This window comes from Leucoraja erinacea, chromosome 18, assembly GCF_028641065.1.
Source record: "Leucoraja erinacea ecotype New England chromosome 18, Leri_hhj_1, whole genome shotgun sequence".
In the NCBI taxonomy this organism is placed as follows: Eukaryota; Metazoa; Chordata; class Chondrichthyes; order Rajiformes; family Rajidae; genus Leucoraja; species Leucoraja erinaceus.
The window spans coordinates 4256769-4281286 of record NC_073394.1 but is presented as its reverse complement, the minus strand read 5'-3'; the positions used below and the strand labels follow the sequence as shown (position 1 = coordinate 4281286).

Here is a 24518-nt window from a genome sequence, read left to right as displayed (position 1 = left end):
AAACATGTTGGGGGAAGTCCAGAACCAGGGGCCACAGTTTAAGAATAAGGGGTAAGCCATTTAGAATGGAGACGAGGAAACAGAGAGTGGTGAGTCTGAGGATGAGAGGGCATCTTATTGAAACATGTAAGATTGTTAAGGGTTTGGACACGCTAGAGGCAGGAAACATGTTCCCGATGTTGGGGGAATCCAGAACCAGGGGCCACAGTTTAAGAATAAGGGGTAAGCCATTTAGAACGGGAAACGAACACCTTTTCTCACAGAGAGTTGTCAGTCTGTGGAATTCTCTGCCTCAGAGGGCGGTGGAGGCAGGTTCTCCGGATGTCTTTCAAGAGAGAACTAGATAGGGCTCGTAAAAAATAGCGGAGTCAGGGGATATGGGGAGAAGGCAGGAACGGGGTACCGATTGGGGATGATCAGCCATGATCACATTGAATGGCGGTGCTGGCCCGAAAGGCCGAATGGCCTACTCCTGCACCTATTGTCTGTTGTCTATAAAATATAATGTCCTAAATAAGCGACAAAATCGGATCGTTTTATTCTTTGTTGTCTTCCGTTAATATAATTTAAATGTTTCCTTTAATAATCGGTTCTAAGTGAATATGGACCACTTTTCAATACATAAACGGGATGTGTAGCGGGACTGGCAAGCGATATATATTTCAACCCAGCGGTATGAATATTGACTTATCTAACTTCAGGTCACCATTGCTTTCCCTCTCCCTCCACCCCCCTCCCCCATCCCAGTTCTCCTACTCATTTGATGTTATATTTGTATGCCTCAGTGTCACAAAAAGCCGGAGTAACTCAGCGGGTCAGGCAGCATCTCAGGAGAAAAGGAATGGGTGACGTTTCGGATCGAGACCCTTCTTCAGACTGAGAGTCAGGGGGGAGGGAAACGAGAGATACAGACGGTGACGTAGCGAGATTTAGAACGAATGGATGAAAGATATGGGAAGAGGTACCGATGATGAAGGAAACAGGCCATTGTTAGCTGCGGGCTAGGAGAAAACCAGTCACTGACAATGAGACTCAGCAAGACGACTTTGTAGCTGATACCACTTGGGTGGGGGGGGGGGGGGGGGCAGCGAGAGAGGGGTGGGGGGGGGGGGGGGGGGTTGCAAGGGTTATTTGAAGTTAGATAAATCGATGTTCACACGATGTTTTTGTTTTGAATCGTAAAGATATGTTGAATAAAGGCCCATGGTGTCACTGCTATTGCCCCAGCTGATGTTTTTTTTTAAACTCTGTAATAATGACGTTTTCTCTCTTGGAGAAATGTCTTAGAATCTAACGATAATGGCTCGTGAAATATTTGCTGACGCCTTCAAACGATATTGAATTTGATTAATTGCGAGGAATTGGATATTTCAGTTAGATGTTTCCAGTGATGGAGGTTGAGTCGTTCCGGATTTGCTCCGCAAAGATGATGCTTTTTGGAGTTGATTCCCACTCTGCGCGGACGGGTCGCCTGGTTGATAGAACACAGTGCAAAGACAATTACTCTCATTCATCTTTGACAGTGTAATTAAAGGGCCATGGCGGCCTCGTGATTAACTCTGTCACTGACGGCTCCAGTTCTTGACTCCGTTCGTGCAAGGTAGTCAGAGAAGTTACATTAAAAAAAAAAAACACGTGCAGGAAGGAACTGGTTTGCACCGAAGAGAGACACAAAATGCTGGAGTAACTCGGCGGGACAGGCGGTAACTCTGGGGAGAAGGAATGGGCGACGTCTCGGGTTGAGACCCTTCTTCAGATTGGAATTAGAAGGGAGGGAACTAAAAAAAAGGCCAGAACAAAGCAGGGCCGGCAATAGGTGATCGAGGAAGAGTGGAGCCCACAATGATCCATTGTTTTTAAGAAGGAACTGCAGATGCTGGAAAAGTCGAAGGTACACAAAAATGCTGGAGTCTGAAGAAGGGTTTCGGCCCGAAACGTTGCCTATTTCCTGCGCTCCATAGATGCTGCTGCACCCGCTGAGTTTCTCCAGCATTTTTGTGTACCAATGATCCATTGTTGGCTGGGGAAGAGGTGATGACAAAGGAGGTGAACAGGGGGGAACAGTGGAACTAGCAGGACTAGGGTGGGGGGGGGGGGGGGGGGGGGGGGGGGGGGGGGGGGGGGGGGGGGGGGGGGGGGGGGGGGGAAAGCAAACAATCTATTACATCCAAGGACACAAGAGGCTATGTACATGCAAGTGCAAGTGCTGGAGTCTTGAGTGAAAAAAACCCCAAAGTGCTGGAGGAATAAAATACATTGATAAATAGTGACTGATGGGACTGTGAAGATGTGTTTTAGTCATGGCGGAATATTACACCTAACCAATACGTAGTTTGAAATTAAATATGAGAGTCAGGTTTATTTAAATGTGGGTTTTTCAAAGGCAGAGATGGAGAAATTGTTGGGGATTATGGAGAGGAGGCCGGAGAATGGGGTTAGGGGGGAGAGATAGATCAACCATGATTGAATGGTGGAGTAGACGTGATACGTCAAATGGCCTAATTCTGATACTATCTCTTATGAATATAAAATACTAGAGGCTATGGCTATACGCTAAGCGGGGTCAATTTAAAGGAGATGTATGGGGCAAGACTTTCACAGAGAGGAATGCATGGAATCGGCTTGATGGGCCGAATGGCCTAAGTCGGCTCCTGTCACTTATGACCTTATTACGTTTCGTCATCCAGTTTCTGATAAATGAATTCGCTATTTAACACGCCTGATCCCAAATGATCTTATTGGTCCCAACTAACACAACAGTGAAGCTGTCAGACGTGTTATTAGCATAAGGAGCGCAGAAGGTTAAGGGGGGGACTTGATACAGGTCTTTAAAATGATGAGAGGGATAGACAGAGTTGACGTGGATAAGCTTTTTCTATTGAGAGTAGGGAAGATTCAAACAAGAGGGCATGATTGGAAAATTAACGGACAAAAGTTTAGGGGTAACTTGAGGGGGAACTTCTTTACTCAGAGAGTGGTAGCTGTGTGGAATGAGCTTCCAGTGGAAGTGGTGGAGGCAGGTTCGATTTTATCATTTAAAAATAAATTGGATAGGTATATGAACGGGAAAGGAATGGGGGGGTTATGGTCTGAGCGCAGGTAGATGGGACTAGGGGAGAATAAGTGTTCGGCACGGACTAGAAGGACCGAGATGGCCTGTTTCCGTGCTGTAATTGTTATAGGGTTATATGTTATATGGTTATAGGCGCATGTAATTGATTCACAATTGCTGGAGGAACTCAGCGGGTCGGGCAGCATCTGTGGAGGCAAATGGACAAGCGACCATTCAGTTGAAGGAAGGGTCCCGTCTGTCCATTCCCCCCACAGATGCTGCCTGACCCACTTGAGTTCCTCCAGCACTTTGTCCTCCCCCCCCCCCCCCCCCCCCCCCCCCACCCCCCCCCCCCCCCCCCCCCCCCCACTCTGGCCACCAGCAGCTGCAGTCTCTTTTGTCTTGGATGTAATCGATTATTTCTTCCTCTCTCCCCCCCCCCCCACCCCTATTTTCAGTCCCGAAGGGTCCCGACCCGAAATGCCACCCATCCTTACTTCAGAGGAGGGATTTCTTCAGTCAGGGGGTGGTGAATCTGTGGGATTCGTTGCCACAGAAGGCTGTGGAGACCAAGTCAGTGGATATTTTTAAGGCAGAGATAGATAGATTCGTGATTAGTACGGGTGTCTAGGGTTATGGGGAGAAGGCAGGAGAATGGGGTTGAGAGGGAGAGATAGATCAGCCATGATTGAATGGCGGAGTAGACTTGATTGGCCGAACGGCCTAATTCTGCTTCTATCACTCATGATGCTGCCTGACCCCCTGATCATCCAACTCAGTATCCTGTACATGCCTTCTCTCCATATCCCCTGATCCCTTTAGCCACAAGGGCCACATCTAACTCCCTCTTAAATGCAGCCAATGAACTGGCCTCAACTACCTTCAAGTTACTCCAGCACTTTGTGTCTATCTTCGGTACAAACCAGCATCTGTTGTTCTTTCCTACAGACTATTTGGAACATGTTCGTGGGTACACGTTCAGGACAGATTGGTATACTGGTTCTCAGGAGTTAGTGGGGAAACGGCACGCGGAGAACTTAACAGAGTGTCCTGTCGAGAACATCTGCATTATAGATGGTCAGAAAGCAGTGGGTCTGATGATGGAACGCATTGCAGCAATCCGGCAGTTTCAAGAGAGGGCGGGTGCGTTGAGGAAGACGGGGACACGGTGCGCGGAATCCCATCGCACATTCCTATTTCAGCTCCAGGAATACAGGATACCGCGTGTGCTCAGTAACAACTGTTCTAAAAGCCAGGATCCAAATCCTGATACATACCATGTGTTCTCACATGATGTTAGTTAGGGGTTCCAGACACAGTTGGGGAACAACATTTTAGATTGGACTCGGCTACGGGCTTTTACTCCGGTCGACACTTTCAAGACTGTTAAATAAGTCGAGTTTCCCGGGTTGACTGGCCTGACTCGCTCTAATGAATGTAATTCCGAGTCGGTACATTCAGGCATGTGGCGGGGGAGCGGGAAACGAAGGTTCTGGGTCACTAACGGAATGGAGATGAAAGGCCGATGGAGAACTCAAGAGGGTTGGGTGGGGGTTGGTTAGAAGCGTGGGGGGGGGGGGGGGGGGGCTGGGGGGTGGGGGGCTGGTTAGGGGGGGGGGGGGGGGGCTGGTTAGAAGCGTGGGGGGGGGGGGAGGGGGGGGGAGGTGGTGATGGTTATTGGAGCTGGCGTTACGCCGCAGGGCTCATTTGTAATTTAAAATGTTAACCCCCCCCGGGCTCCAAACTGTGGACCTAAGGTTCCCCCTGGGTATTCAAACTGGAGCGGCGATCAGAATGTTGATCAACTTCTGCCATCGCTGCACCCCCGTTCTCCCCGCTCCCACTGAACGCCCAATGCACCATATACACCCATCCGCACAGACCATCGGTGCGAACGGCCAAGAAACGTGTGTACACATGCCATTCACGGCGCTAAACTTGTGAGTGTCACCCGGCGAAGTTTAGAGCGAATCACTTTGACCGCGTTCACTTTAGCACAGAAACGCGACGTGTCGTGCATAGCAGTGGGCTAGGTGCATTGCGTCAAAGATTATATGGACTGTGTTTTAACTGCGGCCGTTACAACAACCTAACTCTGGATAACACTAGCAAAGCAATCGATAATAGATAGCTACTCCCTCCCATCTGATGTTTTAAAGGAAATAAATTGCACCTTGTGTGAAAATTTACTCGGCGCCTGAGTGTGTGTGTGTGTGTGTGTGTGTGTGTGTGTGTGTGTGTGTGTGTGTGTGTGTGTGTGTGTGTGTGTGTGTGTGTGTGTGTGGTGTGTGTGTGTGTGTGTGTGTGTGTGCGTGTGTGTGTGTGTGTGGTGCTCCATTCAACGCTATTTTTAATCTTAAAAACTGCAGTGGGGGACAATCTATTTTTACAATTGGCACTTGGTCAACGGGCCGGTACATCTGACGTAAATCGAACGCAACAAAAGTTATTTTCCTGAATTCATTATCCCCTAGCAACTTAAATCTTACTTTACAGCAGGCGAAAGCCAAGATTTCCAGTATTTCTCCTCACCATGGAATATGACACAAATAAACGTTCGCCGTTCTCTATTAAGAGGAGGGGGGGGGGGGGGGGGGGGGGTGCAATTAATAGCAACATTACTTGTTTTAAGACAGGAACATAGAAACACGGAAAATAGGTGCAGGAGTAGGCCATTCGGCCCTTCCAGCCAGTCAATATGATCATGGATGATCATCCAAAATCAGTGCCCCGTTCCTGCTTTTCACCCATATCCCTTGATTCCGTTAGTCTGAAGAGCTGTGTCCAAATTCTCTCTCTTGAAAACATCATACTGAGGGCAATATTTAATATGAAGTTGTTTCATTTAAAACATCGTGTTATTATACAACGCTGTTAGATGCCAGCATTGATTAACATGGGACTTAACAGCTATAATATGAAGTGTAGACAAAAATGCTGGAGAAACTCAGCGGGTGCAGCAGCAGCACCTATGGAGCGAAGGAAATAGGCAATCTATTGGAAATCTATAAGAAATAGGGGGAAAATATATGGAAATCTATAAGGAAATAGGCAACGCTATTTCCTTCGCTGAGTTTCTCCAGCATTTTTTGTCTACCTACGATTTTCCAGCATCTGCAGTTCCTTCTTAAGCATACAATGTGGAGTGGTTTAACCGTTTCATTGTAAGCCGTGGATCTGTGCCACTCGCCCCCCTGAGTTCATTAATACTGTAAATGTGACTCATATTCACTTGAACGCAATCTTCGCATCGTGTACGCACTTGAGTGACAGCCAGCTAACGTTTGCACCCTTAGTTGTATGTTCAAAATCAGAATCCAGGGGGTAATGATTTATCAAACACTTATTATCAAGAAAATGCCAAACGAAGGGCACCTTGGTAGCTACTGACGCACACGCCCGATAGTGCCCAGGGACGTATAGAAAGCGCTTGCTCGGGACTGGGCGAAATCCATTCTAAGTGGCGATTCTCACTGCTTTTCCCCCCTTCTTCGAATCCTCCGGATCGCAAAACATGGTGAGTTCCGATGGCATTTTCATTTTAAAATTATTAAACCATTTTTTTTGGTCTCGGTTCGGTTTGGTTTGCACCCCCGGAGTAAGGCTTAAAGTTGTTTTTTTTTGGGGGGCTGGGGTTCTGTGATTCGAGTTAGGTTTTCTGAAAATCTCAGGGTCATCTGGGCTGTTGTTTCCTGCCAGCAGATGATGGCGGAACTGTCCGTGGTGCTGAAACAATTTCGTGAGAGTGGGCGGGCGGGCGGCGGCAGCCAGAAGATTTCTGTGACTATCCAAAGATCAAACACCCCAAGACTTGGCCCCCGCCGCGCCAAGGCAGAAGAATTGATTCATAAACTTAGCTACATTAAAAAAAAACAAAAATCTGCAACGTAACACGCAATGTTTCAATCACAGTAAATCAGAGGCTATTTTTAAATATATATATTTATATGTTCTATATGTTTTATATGTTCTATATTTAATATTTAATATATTAAATATATAAATATATATATTCTATATTTAATCGAGCTCCCCTCCAAAAGTAAAAGATACATTCTATTTTGAAATTATCCTGGTTTTGTGTTTGCTTCGATTTGGGCGCCGTTTTACCCATTGCGATCCCGGGGCCGGGGTGTGAGTTTCCCCGGGCGCTGGGGTGTGAGTGAAGGGCGTTAAATTAATGATTGCTATCGTAATTGTGGAGCAGAAACCCAGGGACCCTGCAATCCGTGAGCAGAAAGGCAACACGGTTTGTCCATGTGCCGCAGATGGGGGGAATGTGCTTGCCCGGGAGCAGCTGAGCTGCGGCGACTGACGGGGGGGACATTTCAATCCTGGCAACATACCTGCACATCCACTCGCTGTTCACAGCCGGCCGCCCGCGTTGCCATTAGAGTAGGCTGAATAAACGTGACTGCTGAAACGTTTGTCGTCCCCCGCGCTGGTTTAACCTGAATTTCGCCTTTTCACAGGACGGCTTTGGCCAGGAAGGTATGATCAAGGAGACTGCCGGCATCTTCTCGCCGGGGCAGGCCGGCAGAAGCGAGGTGGTCGGTGTCCCCAGAAACAGCCCTGAAACTGATCCGCACCCACCGCCTTCATCCGTGGCCACCGCCGCCGCCGCCCCGTCCACCCGAGGCAAAGCCCCCCTTCTCAAAGAAGTCAAATCGATCGAACCCGAGGTCGCCCAGACCGGGATCTGTACCAATGCCGCCGCGCAGCCCAACGCCGCCCAACACCAGGATTCTATCGAAATCTCAGCGCGCAGGGATACCCCGGTTGAAATCAACGAGTACCCGAACAAGGTTTATTGTAAGATCGCCGAGGTGGAGGTGAAACGCAATCCCGGGATAACCACCGCGAATGAACAGAACGACTCCGAAGGCAGTTGGGTCAACAAAATCCCGAGCACTGTCATCTTAGGAAGTGATGGTAACACGGTTGTCTTATCTGGTAACGCCAATGGAGTAAGTGTTTCTCGTTTTACACGCGAAATGAAATTAACTAAACTGCGACCTCGCTTGAAAAATAGACCCCTTTCTCTCTTAATGATTAAATAATGATGCACTATTTGCTTCCTAAGCTTAATACTGGCAGGAATAGCAGCTTGAAGGTTAGAGTCTTGAGATTTCACTTCGTTCGTGGACAGTTGTATTTCAAGTGATTTCTAGTTCATTTGGAATGCGTGTTCGAACTATTAACCACGCCGGTGGATTTAGAATTTATAAAACACAACAACAACAAAAAAAAACAAAATTGGTTTCTCGACTGAACGTTGAACCAGTTCGCCGAAAACAGTCGCCATTATTGCACCTTTTGCCGGATTCAACTGCATTTTTATGTTTTCTTTAGGAAGACGGAGACGAAAACAAAGCGCGGGGGAACTGGTCGAGCAAGATGGACTTTATTTTGTCAATGGTGGGCTATGCTGTCGGGCTGGGGAATGTTTGGAGGTTCCCCTACCTTGCATTTCAAAACGGCGGAGGTAAGATGCCAGCGCGGGCACCGGGATGCGACAAATATCAGTCGCATCTCACGGGCGAGATAAGACAAGGGGGTGGGGGTGGGGGGGGGGGGGGGGGTGGAAACGGGAATAGAGGTAGGGAGGGAGGGGGGTTTGAAAAGAGAGACCACTACATATTTTATCTCAACGACAAATATCAGTCGCAACCCATAAGCGACATAAGGTATAGGTTGACAAACAGGAATATAGGTGGGTAGGGAGGGGGGGGGAGGGAGATAGACAGAGGCCAGGGAATGCAAATATCTACAAATATCCCTGTCTCTCGAAGCACAGTTATGGGGTTTTAAAGGCATAACGAAAGGCAGTGTTTACAACCGAAACGGGGATTCTTAGGCTTCAGAGACAGCCAAAAGAAATGGCCAACAAGAGCTGAATAAAGTAGATATCTCCATCGTTCGCCATTGTGAGATGACAGGAGAGGTGAAGGGAGAGGTGCGATTTCCCGCGAGGAAAAATTAAAGGCGGAATTCAGTGCATCCATTGAAAGGTGGGTGGATGGGAAAAGGGGGCCGCTTGGAGTGTTGGTGGTTCATTCATTAATCGGTGAACCTCCAGGACGTTGCTCCTGCACCTTGTCCGGGGGACCAAGTGGCCGTGAGCGCCGCCAGGGAGTTTGCCGCATATCGATGCCGCTTTCCCTCCAGCCCACAGTACACACTCCGTGAAGATCACACTCTCATTCAAAAATAACCCCCCCCCCCCCTCCCCCTCCCCTCCCCACCACCACCCACCCCCAAAAATAAAAGCTGATTGCTTTCCCCATGCCCGAGATATTACTACCTAACTGCCCCTTTGATATAACCAGGCAATGTCTTCTCTCTTGTGATGGTATATTAAACGTAGGGTTTAATATAGTTATATATTGAGATGTAACTATAACTAATAATTTCGTTACATGACCAGAGAATATTAGTGAGACTAGTTCATGGCACGTTACACAAAAATATATATATACAGATTATTTTCCAAAGCAATATAAGGCATGGATTTCTATACATCCAAAGCTTCTTTTTTTTTGGGGGGGGGGGGGGGGGGGGGGGGGGGGGGGGGGTCAGAAAAGTGCGGAACCAGCGAGAGGGAGGTTCGGTTTTTTTCTTTGCTCCAATTCGCTTGTAACATGCCATAGATTTAGGAGATTTAAGTTTATAAAAAAAAACATATTTGCAGGTAGAATTTGAGAGATTTAATTGCATTAGATTTGAACCTGAATTCTTGCACAGTGCATGCCTTCGTATGTAAATGCACATTTATGCGGGTTGCATCTAACAAACGAATCCATTCCGCGGCATGGAGCTACTCATGCTTGTAAATGCGGTCTGTGTTGGCGCCACTGCAACGTTTAGCAGATGTGTACCCTTGGCCTGTATATTGTTTTAAATGTTATTTGCTGTAGTTTGCTGTATTTGAGTTCGGCATTTTGAGGGGGCAATTATACACAGATAGTAACGATTTGAGACGGAAGCATCTTCAACCCTTTCAATGGGAACGCGACATAACAGCGCCGATGAATGATATACTCCAGCTTTTTGTGTCTATCTTGACATATTGTCTCATTGAATGTTCTTCGCATTGAACTATAATAGAAAGGGGGATAGACACAAAAACGCTGGAGTAGCTAATTTCTGTGTACGGTTTAAACCAGCATCTGCAGCTCCTTCCGACACAAATATATTCATTAAAGGCTCTGCAGTTCAAACCGAATCATCGAATTTGTAACCAGGCCATTGTGTAGGAAGGAACGGCATCTCTTTTGTGTGGGAAGAAACTGCAGATGCTGGTTTACACCGAAGATAGACACAAACATGAGTTACTCCAGCGTTTTGTGTCTACCCTCCTTCCTAGTATAGTTCAGCGCGAAGAACATTCATTTAGACAATATATCAATCTTCCCTGCATTACCGCTGATTAGGTGATGAAGGGAAGATGTCATTGTTATATGTCTCCAATCATATTCCGGTTATCGCTCAAAAGCAAATCACCGGACATGATAGTAAAATTGGATCACTTGGGAACATATTTTCTTATCATTGTCGACCCCTTTGTAAATATATCGATTGATCGGATGGCGTAGGGCAGATCGAAACATGTCCGCTGCAGGTGCGATACGGTGTGTAAAATAGACACAGAAATGCTGGAGTAACTCAGCAGGACAGGCAGCATCTCCGGAGAGAAGGAATGGGCCTGAAGAAGGGTCTCGACCCAAAACGTCACCCATTCCTACTCTCCAGACTTGCTGCCTGACCCGCCGAGTTACTCCAGCACTCTGTGTCTATCCTCGGTGTAAACCAGCATCTGCAGTTACTTCCTGTCCTTCGAGATCTGTAAAACGGTATTGAGCAAATTAGTTTGCCACCTTTTCTTTTACGAACCCCCATGGAAGGATGTGCTTGTGCTAACATGTCATCTAGACTCCCGGCACCTGGTGTTAAAGTCACTGGCTGCCACCTGAATCACCTTGATCGCTAAAACATTATTTTTTGTTGTTTTGGCCTTCTGCAATGAACATAAAGATGTGTGAATTTCTATTTTTGCATTTACATTTTGCATTAATTCCTAATTAACGATACAAATATTGGCTCTAAATATCAACCAAGCGCCAAGTCCCGTGAAAATTGGCTGATTTGTCGGCGACACCATCGGGAAATAGATGACCTCCAGGGGAGACAAAAACGCGTTTTGGATAGAACTCTTCAATGATTCAAGGCAGCTTCAAAACGCTTTGTGGCCATTGAAGTACTTTTCCACTGTGCCCCCCCCCCCCCCATTTGAAACAACTCCCACCTTCTTGTTCTGCCCAATAGTCGCCCATTCTCAGCGGGATGTTTCGAGCTGTAGCCTATAAGGTTCTCGAATAAGAATGCCGACTCGAGACAAGGAAGAAGGAACTGCAGATGATGGTTTAAACCGAAGATAGACGCAAAGAGTTGGAGTAGCTCAGCGGGACAGGCAGCATCTCTGGAGAGAAGGAATGGGTGACATTTTGGGTCGAGACCCGAAACGTCACCCATTCCTTCTCTCCAGAGGTGCTGCCTGTCCCGCTGAGTTTACTATAGTGTCTATCTTCGACTTGAGATGAGGTCGGGCGTTAGTGAATATGTTGAAATATATAATGATAATTCATCAAATACATCAAATACAAATTGATAATTCTAGCAATTGAAGTAACAATGCCCAATTTTTCGTTTGATTACGAACGTCCGCGTTCACCGATTATATGTAACATGCATTATATTATATGCATTATGCTATTGCATTTAATATTAACAAAGCCTACACGATCTCATAAATAGGTAACACCATTTAAGATTCCGCGCTGCGGGCAAATACTTATAGTATATTTGTCAAGCTTTGAGATTTATTCCACTATTAAAGAAGCCATATCAAATGTGCTGATCTATCAAGAGATAGACTAATTACGTGTGGATTAATAAACGGTTAGTAATCCACAGTTTAATAAAATGCATCGTAATTAAACGATTTTTTAAAACCTATCAAGAAGCCTTTGATCAAGTTTCGAAGAAGGGGTCCCATTTTAGTTGTCGGAAGGGTCTCGCCCATTCCTTCTCTCCACAGATGCTGCCTGTCCCACTGAGTCACCCCAGCATTTTGTAGCGGTCTTCCAGTTTAGTTCACGTTTTTTTGTTTAATTGCTTTTGCGAATTTTAATGACGGATTTTCTGTGCATTCTTGTAAAACCCGAGTTCTATAGAAAGTTGTGCGATGCTGTCACCATCAACACACGCTCACAGCGCCAGATACCCGGGTTCGATCCTGACTACGGGCGCTGTCCGTACGGAGTCAGTGCGTTCTCCCCGTGACCCGCGTGGGTTTTCTCCGGGTGCTCCGGTTTCCTCCCACACTCCAAAGTCGTACAGGTTTGTAGGTTAATTGGCTTCGGTAAAATTGTAAATTGTCCCTAGTATGTAGGGTTGGTGTTAATGTGCGGGGATCGCTGGTCAGCGGTGGGCCGAAGGGCCTGTTTCCGTGCTGTATCTCTAAACTAACCTAAACTAAATATCATGGCCCAGATTTAAGGCTCAGTGCCACAGTTGGGTTCGAGTTTTGGGTTGCGGGTGTGTGTCCAGCCAGGGTTCTTAGCGGTAACAATGGTCTACACTAGATTCTTGATAGTTGGACCACGGGTGACATTAGTGACTTTGGAAAGAACTAACATCGTCAGTAAAATCTGATAATTTATCGTACGTTTAATAAAGGCAATTATGTGTTTGGATGTAAAGAAATAAAAATCGAGATATACATATTGGGACAGTTTGTGCTGAATTATATCCAGCCACCCAGTTTCATGGACCTGATGCACTACAATGTTGAGAACTGTATTCTGAAATTCTTCGATCATTGACCCTCCTCCTGGTTACAATTTACATTGTGTGCCTCGTTGTCACCTTCCCCTCGCTCACGATGGTCCATCCTACGTTCTCCTTGAGCCTCGTCGTCTTTGATCTGTCGTTTTCACACCTTACCCTTCCATATCTCTCGTTTCACTTTCCCCTGACTCTCAGTCTGGAGAAGGGTCTCGACCCGAAACGTCATCCATTCCTTCTCTCCAGAGATGTTGCCCGATCCGCTGAGTTACTCCAGCATTTTGTTGCAATGTTCAACTTCCCCTTTGCCCTATCTATTGTACTTGAGTTTTGCTTGATTGGATGCGTGTAGAGTATGTTTGATCCGATTTGGATAGCTTGCAGGTCAAAGCCTTTCACTGTACCTCGGTACAAGTTATAATAATAAACTCAAATCTAGAAGTGAGTGCACCTGGAGGCATCATTATATTACATTTTACAGTTGTCTAGATGTGCACTGCCTGCATTTGTACACTAGTTCCTCCGGAAATGGAAAAGGGAACAAGGACAATCTCCCTGGGTTAGCGAACGAGTTTGGTTTAGTTTATCTTAGAGATGCAGCGTAGAAACAGGCCATTCGGCCCACCGAGTCCACGCTGACCCAACATCACCCGCTCTATGTTATCGCACGTTCTCATCCACCCCCTACACACTAGGGGGGGGGGGCAATTTACAGAGGGCCATTTGGCCGACAACCCCGCACGTCTTTGGAATGTGGGAGGAGACCGGAGCACCCGGAGGAAACCTGCGCGGTCGCGGGGAGAACGTGCATATTCCACACAGACTACACCCGAGGTCAGGATCGAACCCGGGTCTCTGAGGCAGCAACTCGATTGACAAATAGACCTTTCGACATTCATTGATGAAAACATATTTAATGAATTGTTGCCTTCTTAAAATCGGATTAAATACAGATTTGAGGGAGAGCCACAAATTGATGTAACGAAATTAGAATCAACTGTTAATTTATGCAGATTATGGAGAGCTTGAATTACAGTTTGGTGATGAGTGGCGGAACTTTAATTTTCGAGTTGATGTGAACTTCATTAACTGCCCATGTACTGTCAACGATTGATTTTATTCTTGGTCAGTGGCGTGGCTTGGCGGCGGCACCGTGGCGCAGCAGGTAGGTCTGCTGCCTCACAGCGCCAGAGACACGCGTTCGATCCTGACCTCGGTTGCTGTCGGTGTGGAGTTTGCACGTTGGCCACGCGGCCTTTTCACCCACAAACCGCGCAGGTTTGTAGGTTAATTGATTTCTGTAAATTGCCCCCTAGTGTGTGGAATGCGAGAGTGGGATTACATCGAAATAATGAATGGTCAGTGTGGACTCGAAGGGGTTGTTTCCACGCGGTATCTCTAAAGGAGTAGGCCATTCGGCTCTTCGTGCCAGCACCGCCATTCACTGTTATCATGGCTGATCATCTACAATTAGAACCCCGTTCCTGCCTTCTCCCCATATCCCTTCACTCCGCTATCTTTGAGATTTATCTAACTATTTCTTGAAAGCCTCCAGAGAATTGGCCTCCACTGCCTTCTGAGGCAGAGAATTCCACAGATTCTCAACTCTCTGGGCGAAAACGTTTTCCCGTTCTAAATGGCCTGCTCCTTTTTCGTAGAAACTTCCCCTCCCCTTCCCAGCTCTCCCACGGTCCACTGTCTCCGCCTCCTCCTTGCTTCATCCCACCCCCACATCAGTCTGAAGAAAGGTCTCGACCCGAAACGTCACCTATTCCTTCGCTCCATAGATGCTGCCCCACCCGCTGAGTTTCTCCAGCATTTTTGTCTACCTTCGATTTTTTCCAGCATCTGCAGTTCTTTCTTAAAACATACCCCTAAATCGCAATCTGTGGCCCCTGGTTCTGGACTCCCCTAACATCGGGAACATGTTTCCTGCCTCTTATCTAGCGTGTCGTAAACCAAAGGCCATGTTCCCAAAATACTAATTTATCCCGTGTAACTTCACCTGGCAAATCGGGGGTGGCGGGAACTAATGCAGTGTTAACACCACTCAAGGTACCGCTTCAACATCGCCTCACGAACGGTGGCGGAGCGCCAGAGACCCGGTTCGATCCCGACTACGGGTGCTGTCTGTACGGAGTTTGCACGTTCTCCCCGTAACCCGCGTGGGTTTTCTCCGAGATCTTCGGTTTCCTCCCACACTCCAAAAGACGTGCAGGTTTGTAGGTTGATTGGCTTGGTATTATTGTAACTTGTCCTTAGTGTGTGTGTGTGTAGGATAGTGTTAGTGTGCGGGGATCGCTGGTCGGTGCGGACTCGCTGGGCCGAAGGGCCTGTTTCCCCGCTGTATCTCTCTCTAAACTAAACTGAATTCAACTCACCGGATTTCAATCAATTGAAATGAATTACAGCTGATTTCAAGGACTATGTTCTCTCTGTAATAACAAGGCTGGTTTACCGAAGAAAGACACAAAGTGCTGGAGTAACTCAGCGGCTCAGGCAACAACTTTGGGGAACATGGACAGGCCACGTTTCGGGTCTTGCCCATGTTCAAATTTACCCATTATCACCTATCCATGTTCTCCACAGATGCTGCCTGACCCGCCGAGTTACTCCAGCATTTAAGCCTTAACCTGTCCTCTTTATTTGGAATGTATATGAGTTTTATCATCATCCTTTGACATTTATACACCAAAACGAAATTCAATATTTCGGGGCAGGTGTTATTTTAATAAATACAGCGACTCAACTGTGTAATGTTGCTGTCTCACAGTGCCAGAGACGCGGGTTCGTTCTTGACCTCGGGCGCTGTCTGTGTGCAGTTTACACGTTCTCCCTGTGACCGCGTGGTTTTTCTCCGGGTGCTCCGGTTTCCTTCCACATCCCAAAGGCATGCGGGGTTGTAGGTTAATTGGCCCTAGTGCGTGCTGAGTGGATGAGAAAGCGGGACAACTTAAGACCTAGTGTGAACGCGTGATCGTTGTTGGGCTAGGACTCGAGGGGCCAAAGGGCCTGTTTCTCTACATTTCTTTCGGGAAACCCATCCAGAAAAACGACAACATTTTTACCTATTTGGGATTATAACTGTAGTCGTTTTCAGTTCCGGCCTTTGCCCATTTCATGGTGCAGTAACCAATTTTTGATTTGGTGATGTGCTTCCGATACCAACATCTGAAATTCTATCCCATTCTCATTAATGCCTCGATCCGAATCCGATGCTGGTTTAAGATAGACACAAAAAGCTGGAGTAACTCAGACTCTGAGCCGCTGAGTTACTCCAGCTGTGTGTGGCTATCCCTGTAAAACTTCCAGTCTGAAGAAGGGTCTCGACCCGAAACGTCACCCATACCTTCTCTTCAGAGATGCTGCCTGTCCCGCTGAGTTACTCCAGCTTTTTGTGTCTATCTTCGGCTTAAACCAGCATCTGCAGTTCCATCCTAGACTTATTGAATTTAGGAGGCGGGTTTGACCAACTGGGATGTAGGGTCGTGGCGAGAATTATTGCTACTCAGTCCCATCAGCCGCCTGTTAAATCTGTTTGCTATACACCCTCCTGTTTATCTCCACGTAACTCAAGTCGAATTAAAATCCAAAATGCCCATGGGGTCAAAATCGTCATTGAAGCGTGACGAAATGCAGGGGAGGGGAGATAAGCATAGCCTTTCTTTGATGCTCCTCTCTCTCCCAATTTTCTTGCCGGCGGTTGAGTGAAGTTTAGTTTAGGGAAACAGCGCGGAAACAAGCCCTTCGGCCCACCGTGTCCGCAGTAACTCAATGGGCGAGGAGAGGAAATAGACTGCAGATGCTGGTTTACACCCAAGACAGACACAGAATGTTGGAGTAACTCAGCGGGACAGGCAGCATCTCTGAAGAGAAGGAATGGATGTCGTTTCGGGCCGAGACCCTTCTTCAACCCGCCTTGAAGTTAATTAGAAGAACAGTGATATAATCCGCGGATTGTTTAAGAGGGAACTGCAGATGCTGGAAAATCGAAGGTAGACAAAAGTGCTGGAGAAACTCAGCGAGTGCAGCAGCATCTATGGAGCGAGGGAAATAGGTAACGTTTTGGGTCGAGACCCTTCTTCAGTCTGAAGAAGGGTTTCGGCCCGAAACTTTGCCTATTTGGTACGTCGGAGCTCGGGGCTCTCGTGGACATTTTTCATCATGTTGAAAAATCTTCACGAGTCTTCCCGTGCTTACCTGCCGTTAGCGAGTCTTCCCGAGTACCTCCCGTTAGCGCTAAGAGACGTCCCCGAGGTCCGACGTACCCGCTACGTTCATTCTCCGTGCTCACCCCGAGTTTGATTTTTTTTTAAACTCGAGAGAGCTCTTGGGATGAACTCGCACCGTGGGACAGGGCTATTACCTCGTACAGTGGAGGCCTACAGCCAAGTTATAACGTGACCCCCTCTAACCGATTGCACTGGGATATTTCAAATGGGCCAATCTGCTTTGCACGTTCCGTGAACACTAGATTATGTAGTGTTCAGTCTGAAGAAGGGTTTCGGCCCGAAACGTCGCCTATTTGCTTCGCTCCATAGATGCTGCTGCACCCGCTGAGTTTCTCCAACAATTTTGTGTACCCACTAGATTATGTAGAGTCGGTTTGTTCAAATTTCTGCTCCAGCCCCGCTTTTGCTTACAACAACAACAACAAAAAACATTCCTTCTCCTCTGAAGTAGGGTCGCGATCCGAAACGTCACCTATTCCTTCGCTCCATAGATGCTGCCTCACCCGCTGAGTTTCTCCAGTTGTTTTGTCTACTATCTCCTCCAAAGGTCTGGATTATAGCGACAGAGAGATACAGCGTGGAAACATGCCATGTGTCCTACCGAGCCACCCTGACCCATTTATGCTAATCCTACACTAATCTAATCCAGATCTATTCTCTCTGTAATGTTATCAATGCTCACCAGATTCCACCTTACCTATACACCAGGTGCAATTTACAATGGCCAATTAACATAGAAATATAGAAAATAGGTGCAGGACAAGTCAAGTCAAGTCAAGTTTATTTGTCACATACACATACGAGATGTGCTGTGAAATGAAAGTGGCAAATGAGGAGGAGCCTCCCCTGTAGCCTCCGCTCCATAGAGCATCCAATTTCATTTTATTTCACCTTAAACCACAAGAGTCGTACATCATGGAAACATGTCTGCGTTTTTTTATATATATAGAATGGTGGTGAAATGTAAGTAAGTAAGTAAGTTTATTGGCCAAGTATTCACATACAAGGAATTTGCCTTGGTGCTCCGCCCACAAGTAACAACATGACACACAGTGACAGTTACGAATGACTCAGAAAACACTAAACATTCATAATAATAAAACATTAATGACAAAACACCATTGATCAAGCATGTGAACCAACAAAATACCAGATCAAAGAACAGAAATTGCATTGCCATTTTTTTTTAAAGAAAGTTTAAGCAATGATGCCTTTGTTTCTGATGTTGGGGATGTTGGGGAAGTCCAGAACAAGGGGTCACAGTTCAAGGATAAGGGGGAAATCTTTTAGGACTGGGATGAGAAAAACATTTTTCACACAGAGAGTGGTGAATGTGCAATTCTCTGCCACAGAAGGTAGTTGAGGCCAGTCCATTGGCTATATTTAAGAGGGTTAGATGTGGCCCTTGTGGCTAAAGGGATCAGGGTGTATGGAGAGAAGGCAGGTACAGGATTCTGAGTTGGATGATCAGCCATGATCATATTGAATGGCGGTGCAGGCTCGAAGGGCCGAATGGCCTACTCCTGTTGGAGGAGCAACCATTGATATTTTTACAGCTATGTTTATTCAAAGTTACTTGGAAGTCAACCCTTTGGAAGTTGTTGGGGATAGTTGCTAACCAGTTAAGATACAAAACTATTATAACCTGGACTATTGATCCTGACTTCTGCTTGGCAGCTGTGGAAATTAATTTTGAGATGTTATATGTATATATTTGGAATGTGCAGCTAGTATCTGTAATGGTGGCTTCTTCTAATTGTCTACGGCGTGCACAGCCTAAAGTTGTAGGGCAACTTGTTCTATTTGATCTTCTGTTTGTGGACGCCAGGTTGATTGCATTTGTTAAAACAGGGTGGACCAAGTGAAGGTTGCAATCTCTCACCCCTAATGGTGGCTCAATATATAATGAGCACAAATGCTATTTGTACCTGGAATTGATATTTGACCACGATGACATTTTAAAAATGGAATGGAATTTGCCACATGTTACTCATTCATTGCATTCACTGCCACCGATGGTGATGGAGGACAAGCCATTGGGTATTTTTAAGGAAGATAGACATAAAAAGCTGGAGTAACTCAGCGGGACCGGCAGCTTCTCTGCAGAGAAGGAATGGGTGACGTTTCGGGTCCAGACCCTACCTCAGACTGAGAGTCAGGGGAAGAGGAGATACAGAGATAAGGAAGTGCAAGGTGTGAGAACGAGGCATCAAAGGGGGTGGAGATGAAGGCAAATGTAGAATAGATAATTGTTAGCTGGGAGAAGGTAACAACCAAAGATCCCATAGCGAGCAAGACGGTCCACTCGACGAAAAAGAAGTAGTACGGTCATGGGCAGATTCATGGGTAATTTTCGGCCCCATTTCCGTAACCGGCTTCTGTCTCCGCACCAAAGATCCCGTAGCGGAGCAAAGATACAAGTGCGGAGACGGAAACCGGTTACGGAAACATCCTCGTAAAAATAAAAGTTATTTGGTAAAAATCTTCTCCTCATTTTCAGAATTATAATTTATTAACACAAACTGTTTCCCCGCAACGTTGATTACACTGCGGGTCGGGTCGGGTCGGGTCGGGTCAGGTTACTGAAATGGATGAAAAAAAGGCCCACGTTCCGCCCATTGCATTTAGAAAGAGTGGTCTATCTTGCTCCGCTATAGGATCTTTGGTAACGACAAAGCAAACAGAGATAAAATGTAATGTGCAGAGTGACAGATTCTTGATTAGTACGGGTGTCAGGGGTTATGGGGAGAGGACAGGAGAATGGGGTCGAGAAACAAAGGTCGATCAGCTATGATTGAATGGCAGAGTAGACTTGATGGGCTGAATGGCCTAACTCTGTTCCTCTAACGTGGACTTATGAACGATTCAGCTGAGGGTGTTTGACTGATGTCACTTTTGTGTAACATATCAAACTAACTGTGATTTTATGGTGTTAAGCTAACGACTTTTGTAGTGTAAAACCAATGATTTTTTTGCATCGTTTGTGCTTTTTCTCAGTCGTATTGTGACTGTAAACTGACTAATTGTCCTAGTCTGTGTTGAATAAAAAAAGGTGTCATTGACTTTGGATGAACCGATCAAACAGCGATTCAGTCACTTGATGTACAACTGTCCTTTTTTTTTTATCATCAGTTGAAGTAGAGATGCGTAGGCAGTGGATAAATGAATGCCACTTCACAAATGGTCAATGGTCAAATTAGTTTGTGTAGCTTAGATGAACCGAGGCACAGAGAAATGCTTTTTGGTGCGTGCTATCCAGTCAGTGGAAAGACTATACATGAATGGACAATAGACAATAGGTACAGGAGTAGGCCTTCGAGCCAGCACCGCCATTCAATGGGATCATGGATGATCATCCCCAATCAGTACCCCGTTCCTGCCTTCTCCCCATATCCCCTGACTCTGCTATTTTTAAGAGCCCTATCTAGCTCTCTCTTGAAAGTATCCAGAGAACCTGCCTCCAGAGGCAGGGAATTCTTCAGACTGCCATCATTTTGTCTACTCCTCGGCAAAATCACCTCAAGGTGTGAGTACACTGAAGAAGTTCTCATCCAAAGACAGTTTAACAACCTCCTCTCGCACTGCCCCCTCCCTCTGTGATTCCCACTTCCCTCTCACTCTACGACCACATCCTACATCCTAACCCAGACCCGGTACCACAGCCACATTGGCTTCCTCGGGACTTGCCTGCACCTCCAACAATCAGTCTGAAGAAGGGTCTCGACCCGAAACATTGGCGATTTCCTTCGCTCCATAGATGCTGCCTCACTCGCTGAGTTTCTCCAGCATTTTTGTCTACCTTCGATTTTTCCAGCATTTCCTTCTTAAACAAGCAACATATGAGATGGTGTTCCTCCAGTTTGCGTTGAGCCCCCACTCTGACAGAGGGGGAGGCCCGGGACAGAAAGGTCAGGGTGGGAATGGGAAGGAGAGTTAAAGTCCGGAGCTCACCTTGGCACAGGCAGACTGAGCGTAGGTGTTCAGCGAAACGATCGCCGAGCCTGAGCTTGGTCTCGCCGATAGATAGGGGTCCACACTTGGAACAGCGGATACAATAGATGAGGTTGGAGGAGGTGCAAGTGATTCTCTGTCATTGGAATCGTTGAAGTGTGGGAGGAAACCGGAGCACCCGGAGAAAACCCACACAGTCACAGGGAAGAACGTACAAACTCTGCACAGACAGCACCCTTTGGTCAGCGTCGGAGCCTGGTCTCTGGCTCTGTAATGCAGCAATTCTACCGCCTTGCCACCATGCCACCCCTCTTGTTCAAACCCTTGAACTATTGTAGTCTGTGGCCATCTTCCCTTCTGCTGGTTGTGTTGGGAACAAAATACTTTGTTCGTTTAATTTTACCAGCTATCTTCTGGTCTCTTATCGAGACATACACAGAGCCACAGTCACAGAGTGATACAGCGCGGAAACAGGCCCTTCAGCCCATCTTGCCCCTTCTGCAATCTTTCACAACCACTATCTGCAAAAACCACCCACTTTTGGATCATCAGCAAACTTTCGTTGATTTATTATGAAGATTAACAACTTGCATTAGAATTACCAGGTTAATTCCCGGGATGGCGGGACTGTCATATGCTGAGAGAATAGCGCAGCTGGGCTTGTACACTCTGGAGTTTAGAAGGATGAGAGGGGATCTCATTGAAACATATAAGATTGCTAAGGGCTTGGACACCCTAGAGGCAGGAAACATGTTCCCGATGTTGGGGGAGTCCAGAATCAGGGGCCACAGTTTAAGAATAAGGAGTAGGCCATTTAGAACGGAGACGAGGAAACACTTTTTCTCACAGCGAGTGGTGAGTGTGGAATTCTCTGCCTCAGAGGGCGGTGGAGGCGGTTCTCTGGATGCTTTCAAGAGAGAGCTAGATAGGGCTCTTAAAGATAGCGGAGTCAGGGGATATGGGGAGAAGGCAGGAACGGGGTACTGATTGGGGATGATCAGCTATGACCACATTGAATGGCGGTGTTGGCTCGAAGGGCCAAATGGTCTACTCCTGCATCTATTGTCTATTGTCTACTGCATCAAATTGTAATGGGCAATTTTATCTGAAGAGTTGAACGATGTGGCTTTGCATTGGTGCTATCGTTTGATTTTCAGTAACACTGGTTTTGATTGCAGTCTGTAGAGCCCTCTGCTGTTCACCTTAATATTACACATTGTGTATCCAGTGAAAATTGTTTCCCGAATTTGCTTCCTGAGATTGTCATCTCAGCTTGGTATTTTCCCAATACACTTCGGAATTTTACAATTTTGAACTAAATGCAGCATGTGTCATAACGCCTTCAAACTTAAAAAACAAAAATCATCTTAAGGGGCTGTCCCACTGCGGTGACCTAATTGGGGAGTTTAGCAGAGTTTCGGAGAGTTTGTACTGTCATGCTGAAGACTGTCTCATTCGACTATGTTGAAGACTGTCTACGCCTACCTTCGACTTCCCTACGATTACCTACGACTAAAATGCCGACCCACTACGACCTACTTCGACTAAACCCACGAGTAAAAAAAATATATCGATTTGTTTCCATGGCGACATTTTTTTACTCGTGGACAATTTTCAGCATGTTGAAAAATACGCCGCGACCTAGCTGAGGCCTCGAGTACGCGGGGACTACTCTCGAGCATGAAGGGGAGTAATGCCCCTGTCCCACTTAGGAAACCTGAACGGAAACCTCTGGAGACTTTGCGCCCCACCCAAGGTTTCCGTGCGGTTCCCGGAGGTTTTTGTCAGTCTCCCCACCTGCTTCCACTACCTGCAACCTCCGGCAACCACCTGCAACCTCTGGGAACCACACGGGCGGGGCGCAATGTCTCCAGAGGTTTCTGATCAGGTTTCCTAAGTGGGACAGGGGCAAGATCTCTGGAGAAAGTGCTGGAGTAACTCCGCTGGGCAGGCAAGATCTCTGAAGAACATGGATAGGTGGAGTTTCGGGTCAGGCCCTTCATCAGTCTGAAGAAAGGACCTGGCCTGAAATGTCAGCTATTCATGTTCTCCAGAGATGCTACCTGACCCGCTGAGTTACTCCAGCACTTTGTGTCCTTTTGTGTAAACCATTGTCTGCAGTTACTTGTTTCTACAATAAATACTTGTGGCACGATGGAGGGGTGGTGGTGGAGTTGCTGCCTTACAGAGCTAGAGTCCGGGTTAGGTCATGACTATGGGTGCTGTCTATACAGAGATATAGATATAGACAATAGGTGCAGGAGTAGGCCATTCAGCCCTTCGAGCCAGCACCGCCATTCAATGTGATCATGGCTAATCATCCCCAATCAGTACCCCGTTCCTGCCTTCTCCTCATATCCCCTGACTCCGCTATCTTTAAGAGTCCTATCTAGCTCTCTCTTGAAAGCATCCAGAGAACCTGCCCCCACTGCCCACAGAGAGGCAGATAATTCCACACTCACAACTCTCGGTGTGAGAAAAAGTGTTTCCCCGTCTCCATTCTAAATGGCTTGCCCCTTATTCTTAAACTGTGGCTCCTGATTCTGGACTCCCCCAACATCGGGAACATGTTTCCTGCCTCTAGCGTGTCCAAACCCTTTATGATCTTATATGTTTCAATAGGATCTCCTCTCATCCTTCTAAACTCCAGAGTGTACAAGCCCAGCAGCTCCATTCTCTCAGCATTTGACAATTCCGCCATCCCGGGAATTAACCTTGTAAACCTACGTTGCACTCCCTGTGACCACGTGGGTTTACTCCGGGTGCTCCGGTTTCCTCCCACACTCCAAATATGTAAAGGTTTGCAGGTTAAATGGGTTTGTTAAAAATTATTCCAGAATGAAGAATGAGGGTGAAAATCATTGAATATTGAAAGGCTTGGATAGAGTAAATGTGGATAATATGTTTCCTCTCATGGGAGAGTCAAGGAGCAGAGGTCACAGCCTCAGAATAAAAGGATGTACCTATAGAAAGGAGACGAGGAGGAATTTCTTTAGTCAGAGGGTGGTGAATCTGTGGAATTAATTGCCACAGACGGCTGTGGAGGCCAAGTCACTGGATTTTAAGGTGGAGATTGACAGATTCTTGGTTAGAAACATAGAAACATAGAAATTAGGTGCAGGAGTAGGCCATTCGGCCCTTCAAGCCTGCACCGCCATTCAATATGATCATGGCTGATCATCCAACTCAGTGTCTGCCTTCTCTCCATACCCCCTGATCCCCTTAGCCACAAGGGCCACATCTAACTCCCTCTTAAATATAGCCAATGAACTGGCCTCAACTACCCTCTGTGGCAGAGAGTTCCAGAGATTCACCACTCTCTGCGTGAAAAAAGTTCTTCTCATAGTTTGTTTGGGTGTCAGGGATTATGGGGAGAAGGCAGGAGAATGGGGTTGAGAGGGGAAGATAGATCAGCCATGATTGAATGGTGCAGTAGA

General features: G+C 46.7%; 1 protein-coding gene across 1 annotated transcript in view; it reads left to right on the top strand.

Moving 5' to 3' along the window:
- Positions 1–6196: 6196 nt before the first annotated feature.
- The window catches only part of slc6a5 (solute carrier family 6 member 5), a 77208-nt gene continuing 58886 nt past the window's right edge, over positions 6197–24518 (top strand). The window contains exons 1-3 of the mRNA XM_055649176.1: positions 6197–6569; positions 7525–8019; positions 8405–8537. Coding sequence (XP_055505151.1) covers positions 6567–6569; positions 7525–8019; positions 8405–8537 — 631 coding nt within the window. The 5' untranslated portion in view covers positions 6197–6566. The remainder of the gene's footprint in view (positions 6570–7524; positions 8020–8404; positions 8538–24518) is intronic.